Source organism: Cricetulus griseus, chromosome 2, assembly GCF_003668045.3.
Source record: "Cricetulus griseus strain 17A/GY chromosome 2, alternate assembly CriGri-PICRH-1.0, whole genome shotgun sequence".
NCBI classification, from domain to species: Eukaryota; Metazoa; Chordata; class Mammalia; order Rodentia; family Cricetidae; genus Cricetulus; species Cricetulus griseus.
Genome location: NC_048595.1, coordinates 354,606,809 through 354,621,481, shown reverse-complemented (window position 1 = coordinate 354,621,481; position 14,673 = coordinate 354,606,809). Strand labels below are relative to the sequence as shown.

The window sequence follows — 14,673 nt, the reverse complement described above, 5'->3', positions numbered from 1 at the left end:
CAAGATTAGCCATTTGGGCAAGAAATAGCTCTTGCCTAGACTGTTTGTTGCTGTATAAACAGGACATTTAGGACCCACATGAAAGTGACTGTGGAACTGGCAAAACAAGATAGAACTGAAGGGTTCCTGCTTTATGGAGAGTCTGCTAGACAGACTGTGGCCTATAGGATGAAGATGGATGCCCCAACTTTACAGAGGAACTTGGCAGTGAGATGTCTCTGTCAGATTTAGAGTTTATATATTATCCTTCTGTAGTCTTTGATGGAGTTGAAGATAGACAGTTATGGTTATAGTTATCTTTAGCTATTTTACAAGATAAGTTACATATAATACCTTAGACTCACAAAGATAGGATAGATGATAGAACTTTCTTTAAATCTTGCTAAATGTTAATAAACTAAATATTGTAACTATGGTTCTTACTTGATAACTGTTTATTATATATCTTACTATGTAAAAGTTAAAACCCTTTTTGTTGTTTAGACAGAAAAGAGGAGGTGATGAGGGATGTCCTTCTGTGTATATTTATGTTATTGATTTTTGAATAAAGCACTGCTCAGCCAATGAAGCAGAAAGATAAGTAGGAGTAGCAGCCAAGGAGGATTCTGGGAAATGTAGTAAGGACAGTTGCCTCCATGTGATCCAGAGAAGAATGGACACATGCCACCAGAATCCTCAATAAGATAAGTCTATATAATCTATAGATTAATAGTTATGGTTGGTAATTAAGACTGAGCTAGCAAGTAAGAAATCCTAGTCATTGACCAGCAGCATTTGTACCTAATATAAGTATCTCTGTGTTATTTTGGCTGCTGGCATGGCAGGCAGAACTCAGGTGTCTGGCAGAAAGTTTTATCATTATATATATATAAGAAAGAGAGAGGGAGAGAGAGCAATTGAAATTTAACAGGAAAAAGAGAAAAATAATACCAGAAAATATAGGCTATTGTTTTATGAATAATTTACATACTAAAATATGTAAACAATACCAAAGAAAAGATATGAATATATTAATAAATATATCAAATATTTCCAATTATATCTGTAAAAGATTTGACAGCATTGCATAATGGTGAAAGAAAAATTTTGTTTTCATAAGTAAAAGCAGAACCAGTGGATCAGTTGAAGAATGGAAATCTGTACACATAGTGATAAAGTAGTTGTGCAGTTGCTTCAATTTTGTGTGTGTTTATCCAATGCTCCAAACATACACTATAAGTATCATTGTTCCAGGTTTGGAAACAAAAACAAGCTGATGTTTTACTTATATAAAATATTGAGTTGGTATTCCTTTAGCTATTTAAATTAAATTAAAATAATGATAATGGTAACCAAACAGTATATACTTTATTAAATGTAAGGGTTGAAAGGGAGATACTCTGAATGGCTAACAAGAGCTTCATCTAAAATTCATGGTGAAAGCTTCAGGTATTATGCTGGCCTGCCCCTGTTACATGACAGAATCCACTCAGGCAGTGCCCTGGTGAGCCCAGGGTTCCATGGGAACTAAGTCTGCATGCAGGTGTAGAGGACCTCTTTAAAACACAGATTCCTGCCCACTTATGCTCTCTCCTATCTCTTCTCTTCACTTTTCTTCTCTCTCTCTGCTTGTCTCTCTGCCTCTTCTCCTCCGCTCTTCTATTTCACTCTCTGTGATATAATAAATTGGTTAATAGTCTCATGTCTCATCTTGTGTCCCTTTATTTCTAATTTAAGCAAAAACCTAAAACATGGGTTAAAAAATAAATCTACTTTACTTTTCCAAGGGGGAAGAGATACCTTCTTATGACTTGTGGATCAGGAAGGCCATAGCTTCTGACAAAACAGCTGAGGTTTGTGTCATTACTATTGGTTGCCTACCACAATATAGATGATGATAACTATTGTTAAAAACACATGCTGGGGGTATCACAGAGAAAAATAAAAGTGGAGTTAAGCAACACATTTCCTCCTTGCAGACCAGGTTTTGTGGAGTTCAAAGACATCATGCAGTGTGCTGAAGGAGAAAAAGCACCAACCATACTACTCTGTTACAAATCCCACTAAGGAGAATATTAACCAGACATACAAGATGTATCCCTAGTAAAACAGAAGTGTGCCTGTTATCGGAGGAGCTGGTTCTTCCCTAAACCTGAACCTCCATAGGACAACATCAATACCTGGTACTGTAAACTCATTAAAAAGCCTACAAGAGTGAGGGCATTTGGAGGGAGGAGTTTAATTCTGTTGTTTATCCAAATTGACACATTGTCCAATCACATTCTAAAAATATAAATACAACCACAGTCAATTACTATTCTCAACATTTATCAGAGAAACCTCTCTTTGTAGTGATATGTGGTGCCTGAAAAAGGCTTATGTTTGTACTCACTCAGTGTTGAGAAAGATTAAGCTAAGTGCTCATTCCCAAACAGGACAATTATACCCTGCCTTCCTAAACACAGTGAGATTATGACAGAGGGAACAGAAAAAAATTAGGATTTAGAAGATAGGAGAAAGACTGTGAAATAACCATCTTAGGGCAGCACACAGCTACTTCAATCAGTCACTGACTTCTAGCATCTTCAGATGCCAGTAAGAGTTTGGATAAGATTGGCAATCAATAGTCAGACATGGTGACATGAGATTCTTAGAGGGCTCTAGCCATAACTAAGAAACTATTTCTTGATGATAGATTCAAGGAAGGGAAAAATTGCCTTCAATTTTTTCACAAAATGGTAAACCCACCAGGTTCCAATGGATAATGAGAATATAGTGGTCAGACCCATGACACTAGTAAAACTAAATGGGTCATACATAAAAAAGTAATGAATTTAGAGAAAGATTCAGGAATAAGGATGTAGATTTGTTAGGATTGGAAACAAGATATGAGATAGAAGGTGAAAATAGTAACCAGAAAGTATGAAACACATGTATGAATATTACAAAAAACTAACTCAAACCCAATTAAATAAATGATTATAGTTAAAATAGACACTTTGAACATGTCCTTTTTAGTTTTCAGTCATTCATATACTTATAATGTTAAGTATGTTAAATAAGATGCTATGAATAAAATATGTATTACTAATCTCAACTGCATGTAATGTAAATCATAAAATAAAACTCTCAGGACAGAAGGCAGTGAAATAATGAAATCAGTACTCTAAATAATCTTTCAAAGAAAGATATTTACCTTAATAGATAAAAAATAGAAGTTTTCATACATTTTAAAACACTAACAAAAAGTAAGAGAAAGAAAAATCTAAATACAAAAATTAGAGATGACAAGGAAGGAGCTTGCAAAAGCTACTAATGGGATGCAGAGAAACATTAGTATTTCAGACTGTACTCCAAAAAAAAATGAAAAATTTAGAAACAGAAGTACTTGACATATTTCTAGACCTGCCACCAGCATCACCACTATCAATGTGACCACCACCACCACTGATATATCTACAACAAGTGATGAGGTTGAAGTACTAATTAAAAAGTTTCTCAGCTAAAAGTACGAAAACCCATGTTTACCAATGGGTTCATTGGTGATTTCCACCAGAACTTATAGAAAAACTGAAATCATTGTTTCACACATTATTGTATTTAATTGGAAAGGAAGAAATACTACTAAGATTCATTTAGGAAGTCAGCTTATTTTGGTACAAAATCAAGTAAAGACATGAGGACAACATAAACAACAAAAAATACATATTGATCAATTTAGCTGATGATCATAGACAAAAATTTTTCACTAAAATGCTTTGCAACCAGATTCCTGTGAACACACCAAAACGTATTCATCACAATCAAATTGTTTTCATTACAGAGATGTTAGAGTGTATTATTATATGACAATTGATAGTTTACTTCATCACCAAAGTGGACTCAAGAACATTAGTGTATAAGTAAAATACAAGATGCAAAAACTCTTAGTATTCATATATCTATACTGGCCTGTCTGTGGGGTTCTGACAGCTTACTTGCTCAGCTGAAGCTACCTGTGCACATTCACTATGTTCCCTTTTAAAAGGGCACTGCTCTCTCTCTCTCTCTCTCTCTCTCTCTCTCTCTCTCTCTCTCTCTCTCCTCTCTCTCTCGTATCCTCTACCCTCTTTCCTGCTGCTCCTATCCCTGGAGGCCAGTCTTCTCCCTTTCTCTATTTTATTTCTTTTTAACTTTTTATTATTTAAATTAAAAACAATCTTATTTTACATACCAATCCCAGTTCCCTCCCCCATCCTCTGTTTCCCCCCACCTTCTCCCCATCCAACTCCCCATCCCAGCCCCCCATCAACTCCTCAGAGAAGTTGAGGCCACCCATTGGTGAACATCAAAGTCTGTCAATATTTTGGGGGCAGGACCCAGGTTCTCCCACCTCTTTATCTAGGGTGAGAGTGTATCCTTCCATGGAGGATGGGCTCCAAAATCCCTTTCATGCACTGGTTCCACAGCCAGGGGAAGCCATAGACTGACCAACCCCCCCTTTATGATCCCTATCAATAATACTAAAAAAAAAAAAAAAAAAAAAAAAAAAAAGAAAAAAAACAAAAACCTCTGCTTAAACCCTGTTGCATGGTGTCTTTCTCTTTGTGTGTGTGTGTGTGTGTGTGTGTGTGTGTGTGTGTGTGTGTGTGTGTGTGTGTGTGTTTTAAATTAGAAACAAGCTTGCTTCACATGCCAAACCCAGCTCCCTCTCCCTGGCCTCCTCCCCTGCCTCCCACCAGCCCTGCCAACCCAGACCCCATCCCTGCCTCTGCTCCTCAGGGAGGCTGAGGCCCTTCCTGGGCAATCTCCAAATTCTGTCACATTACAACAAAAAGTTTTGTGTCAAAATGAAGCATCTCATAATAAAGCTTCAAAAAGAAAGAAACAAAAAAATGAGATATCTCATTGTAATAGATACAATACCAAATATTGTACTAAATGGGGAAAGACTCAAACCAAACCATTAATACCAGGAAGGAGATTAAGATGTCTTGTTTGTTGTCTTATTGAATGTAGTACTTGAAAATATACAAGACATCCAGACAAGAGAACTATTAAATACATAAAAGAGGAAATTGAAGTACCATTATTGATTGGAGCTATCTTCCTATATAAAAAAAGGATCTAAATATGACACCAGAAAATTCTTACTGTGGATACAAGACATGGACGGCATGGCAACCACTGCTGCGTGACAAAGCTACAGCATTTCAGCATCACAGGTCACACTTCTCCAGCACCATTTTACTTTTATTCTTAATGTTTCTCACTATTAATGCCCTTCTCTTTGGGAAATTACATGTGGACTTCAATAAAGAATGCAAAAGTGCACAATGGTATCCTCCCTAAACAAAATAATTCTCTGGAAAAAAAATTGTCTGCCACTAAGGAACCAGGATTTCCATTGTTCACTCCTAATTACACCAAGAACAAGAATGTTAGAGATTTACTAGACACACCTGATGGTGAGGATGAAAGGCCTAAAATTCAGATGTAGAGCCCAAGGGATCCTAAGTTCACTAAAGAGAAAGGCTGATTTCAGTTAACAAACATGGAGAATTCAGAATGGTATGATATGATGGGAAAATAGTAAGATGTCAGGACCTTCCCTTTTGGATGAGTTATGAGGAGAACAGGTCCATATAATAAGATTAAAGAAAAGCATTGTAATTAAGTGTCTGTTCCCAGAAGTCCTATCCCCAAGATAAGGGTCTCCATTCCCTCGGGAGCTTGAGGAAAGTCCGTGACTGATAAAGCAGTCATTCTTTTTATCTCTAGTAAGAGAGCAACTTGTGGCCTTTCCATTAACATAGGACTGGTGCCTGTTGTCAAGGTCAAACTGAGATTCCTCAACTCCTGATCTCAAGCCACACCCTAGCTCACATGCACTTGTCTCCTGTTTAATCAAAGATTAAACAGTGCTGTCAGCCAACCTGATTTACCCTCAATTATAGCCCTTCTTCTATTTCCTGCCTCACCAACTTCACTCATCTTCTTTGGGACCTGAACTCTGCTATTGAAGTAGGTCTTAGGCAAATAGACACTTCCAACGATATGTCAGATTACAAATAGCATTCCTGTATACCAACAATGAACATTTCAAGAAAAGTTTAGGGAAAACATCTAATTCACAGTATTCATAAAACATACCTTATAATAAAACTTGACCATAAATGCATAGCATCTACCATGAAAATCTGAAGACAGTAAATATATTGGAGAAGACTCTAGAATATAAAAACACCCTGTGCTCGTGGATAGGCAGAGCAAATCAATGCAACTCTTAGCCACTTAGTATCCCTTTCGCCACCACACAATATCTTTGGATAACCTGCTATAATTTCCTCAACACATGATACCTGACATTGACTTTCAATTTAGATATTAGGCGTCTGCACTTAAACTTCACGAAACAACCACAGTGAATTCTGCTACGGTTCTCTGAAGCTTCCTCATCAAACTTCTCCCCATCATAGAACTCAGCCTTGTCCTGTTCTGCTCTAGGCTTCAGTTTAATGGAACAGTGCATGTGACTGTGTCTCTTTTCCAGATCATTGCGGGTTTCTGAAAACCAGCAACATGCCTTCCTATTCTGATAAATCACAATTTGATTGGAATAGGATTTTAACTTCCTATATGATTCTTTGAAGTTCCAGGTTAACTGTTCCATGCAAGAGGCCCTGAATTCCAACTAATCTCAGGGTTTATCATGCATCCCACCTGAATGGAATTGCTCGTTTTTAACTCTTCCTAAAGATATCAGACTCATTCTTTCACTGGAGAATTTAGCAGCAATTGCAGTATTATTAATAGGTTTAACTTCAATGTTGTTTGTCAGGAAAGATAAGAGCCCAAGGAGAGGGATATGTGTGATTGAGTGACCAGTCTCTGGGGACTCACAGCATACACAGTGTTAGTTGGGTAAGTGTGCCCTCTTGTGAAGATATATATTGTGGTGATCCAAACAATTATAAGTGTAACAATCGGGACCTCTGGTCACAGACCACTGCAACAGACATTGTGATGGTGAAACAGTTTGAAATATTCTGAGGATTAGTGAAACAAGACAACAAAAACTATTTCAGGAAAATCATACTTATAGAATTGTTTACAATAGGTCTTCTATAATCTTAAATTTGCAAAAAGCATTATTTACTAACTGGAATAAATTTAAGAGAATATAATGGGTCCTACTGATAAAAGAAGATTAAACTAAATAGAATATACATTAGGGATATTAAACTTTCTTCAAAATGGAAAAATAATGGGGAAATACAACAAAGACAAGGGATTCAAATGAAAAACATGGGTCCTTAAAATGAAGTAGCATTAAGTATCACAACCATTTTTGGTAAAATGTTATTTTTTTGCTGTGGATGAAGCTTAGACCTTCTAAGATATTGTGTGAGGCCACTTAGATGGGACTTTAAGAAGCATATTATATATAGCATGTTAAAAAAAAACCACTCACATTTTGAAAATCACTATATTGTACCACATTAGCACAATTTTCTTGTAATGTCTTCAAACGCTTCCAGAATTTCAGCACTGTAGCCAAACCAACCTCATTATTCCCCATTTTTGTTTCTGAATGAGCCATAATTTCATGCACCATATGTGATCTCTTTTCATGATTTCTTTGACTCCACAGTGAACTGGTAATACATTTCTAAATCTTACTTCAGAAATAGAATCCTGGTGGGTAATGAAAAGGTATTTAGTTCACTAGCCCTTGACCACTTCAATATATACATCCCCTCCCAAGGCAGTGATAACTCTAATTGCTTTTATTTTTTTCAAGAACTAGAAAGAGTAGAAAAGTTCAGCACAATGACTTTTAAATTGGAAGAATTAGGGAAAGGTCATAAATTAAATGTGCTCATTGCATTTAAATAAAAAAGGTGGAGATCTTTATCTTAAACCAAAGCTCTGTATTAGAAAGTGTGAACACAGCAGACTATTTCTCTGGTGAAATATGTGCTTTTTTAATGTGGCGGATATGTTCATTAGAGAATTCCAAAAGCACAGAAATAGATTCATATAGAGAATACCGGCAGCATAAAATATCCAGCTTAAATAGAAACAAAACAAAGTCTATAGACTGTTGATGCACATGTGGCAGATATAGTATTATAATGACTAGCGTATGAATGAGAAACTTGAATACTTTGTGACAAAATTATCCTTCCCATCAATAGATAGCTTTAAAAAGAGTAAAAAAAGAGTGTCTATGTACTTCACAAAGTAAACTGCAGAAAATATAAGAGAATAAATTGCAAAAGAAAATTCTGTAAAATTTTCAGTAAAAGAAATAAAAGAATATTTGATAATATTGTAATCAGGTGTTTCAAATAAAAAAGGTCTGATTTATTACTAACACAGGATGAGTATTAATTACATGATATAATAGTATATTATTATCTTGCCACACATATTGGATTAATGGAAAAAGGAAAATATTTGAGGGCCTAATTTAGAATGATATGAAAAAGCATTGATACTAATGTCAATTGTAATTGTGTGGTAGGAAGCATCTCTGCGTTCTGCCAAGAAAGATGGAAATCACAAGGGCATAGCCCAAGAAAAGGAAAGATAGGCAACAATGCACATAAATCAACAGACTTCTCTAATGCAAGATAGTGATATAGTGCCACAAAGTTATTCAACATACTGCATAGTGTGCAGTTATAATGCAAATCAAAACCATTTATCAGATAAGACAGAATAAATGACTCTGGATGCATTCTCTCTTCATCTCTAACTGGTAACCACAATCCTGAGTGTGGCAAGGTCTCAGTCTTGTTTGTACTCTGTCCAAAAATGCTTCAAGTGGAAGAAAGCCATTGTATATTCAGTCATATTACAAACCTAATGTTTCCTTATCAGAGAGAGCTAATGTTTTCACACCAACTTTGTTATCTACTAAAATCATGAAATTGCAACTGTTATGTCTCATATTTAGATTCATTTATATAAACCAAATTATCTGAATGTGAAGAAATTTCATTATGATTTAAATCTCTTATAGAATTTTAATTGGCTTATAAACGTAGTAGTTTTTAGAGGTGGAAATAAGGTTAGATTGAAAACTTCAATTTTACTTTAAATGGATGGCTGTTAAGCCCCTGACATGTACACTTTGAGTTTAGGGGCTATTTAGAATTTCAATATTATCATCTTTATTTGAAAAAAGTTACTTAAAGTTATGAGATGGTGGAGAGGTAGTAATAGGAGAAATGTCAGGGATATGAGATGGTAGTAATAGGAGAAATGTCAGGGAGATGTTTAAAATACATTAGGTGAAAATCTCAAAGAGCTAATAAATACATATAGCTGTAAAGATACTCTAATGTAATAGAAAGGACAAAATCTTTCATGTTTCCGACTAACAAAATTTTTATTCATTTCTCTATCATGATCTTTCATTATTTAAAATTTTATTCCATCTTTAGGTGGCATAATACTTGTACATATTAGTGCAATATGACATTTCAATACATTTACACCCTGCAAAATATTCAAGAAAGAGAATAACTATGTCTATCACTTTAAATGAGTCATTGTCCTTTTATTTTCACAATATCTAAAGTCCTCTTTGCTAACTTAAAACATTCAATGTATTATTTAACCAAAGACAATGGTAGAGCAAAAGAATATGGGCATTTAGCCAATAGATAGAAAACAGAAAGTATTAAATTTTCTTGTGACATCACTAAAATGCTTTATATCTTCATTGTTTCGTATTATAGGATGATAATTATATCAGAGTAGTGCTTGTTTTCTGATATATTGACAATATTGTTAGAAATTTGCATTATATGGGAATACAAATATAACAGATTCTTTATCACATTGTATTTTTAAAAATTGTTTATTGATGTTTAATTTTATGTACATCTAATTTTAATGTGGAACCCCTGTGCTTTCTATTTTTAACACAATTTTTCATAATGTAAAAGCAATATAATTGATCGAGTTGCAATCTGATCTCTAGAACAATATTCTAAAGAGGTTTTGGTTTCAGTGTGTTGTTTATTTATAACGGGAGGAGATCAGTTGTGCCTAAACTAGATGTGCCATACTTTGTGAAGCCCATGGGCGGCCTGCCCCTTTTTGAATGGAGATGCAGTGAATGGGGAGGGGATTAGATTGGAAAGGTGAGGATGTGAGAACAGGAGGGAAGGGAACCCAATTGGTATGTAAAGTAAATAAAAATGTTATTTAAATTAAAAAAACAATATTATAAAAAGACTTTAGTAATAACATTTTAAATATTGGTTGTTGGAAAGAGTGTTGAAATTCAACTAATTTATTCACTCAAAACAATTTAAAAATTATGGTAACTAAAAATTCAAATTAGAGACTTCCACATAGCAGAGGACGTATATGCCTGTGGGAATAAGAATGAGAGGGACATGAGTAAATATCCATCAAGAGTTAGCTATCCACAATTTCCTTACTTGAAGAATAGAGTTCAGACAAGTTGCAACAGGGGTATTGTAAAACTATTAAAGCTCATAAAACATACAGGTGAAATAAAGTTCATTCTGCCTTATCATGTATTAGGAATAGGCATTTTCCCAGCATATCTAGTGTTGGTGTGTAAAAAAAAGAAGAAATATGTCTGAGATGGGCATCTGACACTGACTTGCATTTAGCCTTTATTGGTTCAATATATTGCATACTTCATCACGGTTTTGAACAGCCTTTGCAGAATAGATATCTGTGACAACTTACATGCATTGTTGGCATGGAAATTGACAATTATCCAACTAAATATTGGCTATAATAACTGCCATTCTCGAATCACTCCACACTATATTTTATTTATATAATTGGCACTCTGAGGTTTTCGTAAACCCAAGTACTTCCAACTGCATGGAATTAATATCTGCCTGCCTCTGTATTGCCTTTTGCATTATGAATTATGTTTTATAAATTTATATTCTATTCTGAAATAAAACCTTATTTAACCAGTTTTAACCACATTTACAATTGTGCTGTGTGTGTGTGTATACATGGAAGAAAGTGTACATTTTATAACATGAATTATTGTTAAAAAATGTAATTTCATAACTTTTATATGAAAGCTTTTCATGGGTGAAGCACCCACATCAAAATGTATAATAAATATTTTCATGAATGTTTCAGTAACACATACATCCTCTGTAACAAGTAAGATTTCATTACTGTTGTAATCACAACACTTTTACTCTAGCTTATGTCAACAGAAATCTTCACCTTTACCACAGAACTGGCTGTGTCTCAGAATTAGAAGGCTTTATGTCATTTGGTATCTCAACACATCACTAATGAAGACACAAGCACAAAGGTAAGCAACAGAGATGTGATAAAATATTCTCACTCGATAAACAGTACATTATATATTCAGTTATTCCATTTATTTTGCATAAATGAATGAGGAGTAATGCAGCATATATATAGGCAACAGGTACATACTCTGTGGGAACCGTGGTGGGTTGTCATTGACATCAGTCAAGGTTATATTGACAGTTGTGGATCCCGAAAGTCCACCAACTTGCCCAGCCATGTCTTTGGCTTGAATGACCACTGAGTAGTGCTCTCTGGCTTCTCTGTCCATGTTATGTAAAGCTGTTCTAATGACTCCTGGAATACAAATATTTAGAAAACAATCAGGAAAAGTTTTACACTAAGAATATTTTTGAGAAACACGAACTGTATTTTCAGCAAAGACTTTTTAAAAAGCACAATTTTAAGTAAGAAATATAGTTTTTAGAAAAATGTGTTGTTATTGAAAAACTGAGTCATTTATACATTTCTTTACATGCACATATCAGAAAACAGTCTTTTTGTCTCAAAGTAAGATATCTTTCACTGTGTGTTTCCTGAGTTAGGTGGCTCCCCTTCAGCCAAGACATTCATGTTGAAGTCACAGGACAACTAGTGAATATATATATTCTCTCTACCAACTATGTAGGATTGTGGTGATCCAACTCATGTCATAAGGCTTGGGGACAGCCATCTTTACCCATTAAGTCATGTCATTGACTTACCAGACACTTAAGAAACATCCTCAGTAACATATCTTAACCACCTGACCCAACAATGCCCATCAAACTTACATTCAATTAGCTTTCATTGCATCCTATTAGAAGTTACCCAATACAACTTCTTTATTCTACATTTACTAAACTTTTATATACAAACCTTGACATTAAAGAATAAAGTTGTATAACCAATATCAAGAATAAAAAGAAGAGAAGCTGAGGAGACCTTGGAAATCTATGAGGCCTCTTGTAGTGGACCAGTACTCTGTGGAGGGATACTCCCTGAGCCTAGACACAAGGGGGTTGCCCTAGGCCCTATCCCAAAGAACATGACAGATTTTGAAGACCCCCTATGGAAGGCCTCACCCTCCTTGGGGAGCAGAAAGGGTGTGGGATAGGTAGGGCTTTAGTGGGGGGAAGGGGAGGAGTGGAGGGAGAGGGACCTGGGATTGACATATAAAATAATTTTCTTTCTAATAGAAAAGGGGAAAAAAGAAGAGAAGCTGGAATTGTCAAAGGAAGTATTGAATCTATCTATGGTTTAAAATACAGGACATTATGATGCTTTTGTTTGCTTTTTGTTTATCTCCTTTTGCAACTGAATTGATCAGATTAACAGTGATTTTGATTGGAAAGCCTAGGCACCCAGAAAAAAGATATCACAATTTCAAACACTGTGAACAAATAATTAAGCTTTTTGGGAGAAACTTTTACAATGGTAAACAGACAAGAAAATGATTGCTTTCAAAATTCTAACAGTATGATAATAAATGCTTCACCTAGTTCATGCATAGGCTAAATATGATGGCATTTTTCTTACAAGCAACAATTTCATCACTTATGTAAATTGCCAAGTATGAAAAGGATGTATAAAAATGTTTTGTAAGTGGTAGCTGTTCTGTACACATCTAGTATTTGAAAAATAAAGATAATTTTATTAAGGAAAACATAAAAAAGAGGGAAGCTTGTACTGTCATAGTTGTACTGTCAACTATGATTTTAATCCAACATAATTAAACCCAATTTGATATTCTGATAAAACAGAAAAACATAATATAAATTGAGCTTATGTCATAGAAGAATAAAATGTTGCACAGATTAATCTTTATCATGAAATTTTTAAATTGATATTTTATAAAAGAAACATCTAAATGTAAAAACAATCATTGCACAGTAAATGACAATGTTCTCTTTTTCAATCATTTTTAATGTCAGTCATTTACGAGGACCTAACAAGGAAATAGGTAATGCTTCCTGCCCATAAATTCACTGAAGTCAAGGTATGTCCCCACTTGTTCTCTATACCTATTTCCTGAACCAACTAGAAAGAAACAAAGTAGCCAAATTGACTGCAGAAAGAACAGGTCACATCCAAAATTAACACAGAGATCTCAGGAACAATGGACCTGGGTTCATCTAAACCTATACATTTCTTTAACATAGCTAAATATGGTGATGAGATATTAGAAACCATTAGAGACACATGAAGGATTAGATAGTCTAACAGTTTGTTAGTGTGATCTCATTATAACCTAAGCACTAGCAACAAACTTAGATGCAGCTGACCTGAAGAACCTACAGGTGGCTAACAGCTTTTCTTTTTACCTTTTGTATAGGTTTTACCTTGAGATCAGATTCTATGTCCCTTACAGTGAAAGCAGGAATGAAAATAAAGCTGAGTGACATATATTTCTCACTTCTACAGCCTCCCAGCATTACATACAGTTGATAAATCTCAGACTGCTGCGATTGTTCCAGTCTTCATGGACATCTCATTACCATTTAACTTCCAAGGTTACAGCAAGGGTGACCTTTCATTTTCCTTTCTCTAGGAGTTCTGTAAGGTATGCAATGGTATATATCCACATGTGCCTAGCTGACAAAGAATTTTCTTTACCATAGACCTCCTTTTTTCCTCTTTTAATCAATCTTCCAATCTGCCATCACTGACAACCATTGTAGGTTTTTTTTTTCTTTTTGAACTGTTTGGCATTTACAATATTACATAATTAAAATCTATGGTAGTTTCCAATCTGGACTATCTGCTTCATTTTCAAATTTTCCCTTATTTTTCTTACCTTGGAACTTTACTTTTAATCCTAATACTTATTATAAGGATGTAGCACATATTGTATGCCAATACCTCAGCATATAAATACTTCTGAATCTGGATATTATACATTTTCATACATATCAAAAGATGTCTTGATTACTACTGTATTTTGGTGATCATACACAAAACTTCTATACATGTCTGTGTGCAGATTTTTATATTCTCACACTTTTTATTTTATTTTATTTTATTTTTTTTGTATTCTCACACTTTTTATTTTATTTTATTTTATTTTTTTTGGTTTTTGAGAAAGGGTTTCTCTGTATAGCTTTGGAGCCTATCTTGGCACTCTCTCTGGAGACCAGGCTGGCCTCGAACTAACAGAGTATTCTCACACTTTTTAAACCTAAGTGTGCAAATAACTAGGAAAGTGACTACTATAGCACAAGATACAAGCATATGTTTTGGTAAAAATGAACAAATATTTTTCAAATATGATTATAACATTTTGGAATTCCAGCAATTAAAAGCAACTTTTTTATTACATACTCATATTTTATCAGTATTGTTGATATAAATGCTCTTTATTCCAACTACTAATTGGGTAAGCAATAGAATTTAATTTTTGGG

At 34.5% G+C, this 14,673-nt stretch overlaps 1 protein-coding gene across 3 annotated transcripts in view; it reads right to left on the bottom strand.

The window, feature by feature from the left end:
* The window catches only part of Cdh18 (cadherin 18), a 250,111-nt gene that overhangs the window by 72,766 nt on the left and 162,672 nt on the right, over positions 1-14,673 (bottom strand). For all 3 annotated transcript variants that reach the window (XM_027400035.2, XM_035439153.1, XM_035439154.1), the window contains exon 4: positions 11,422-11,589. In XM_027400035.2, coding sequence (XP_027255836.2) covers positions 11,422-11,589 — 168 coding nt within the window. The remainder of the gene's footprint in view (positions 1-11,421; positions 11,590-14,673) is intronic.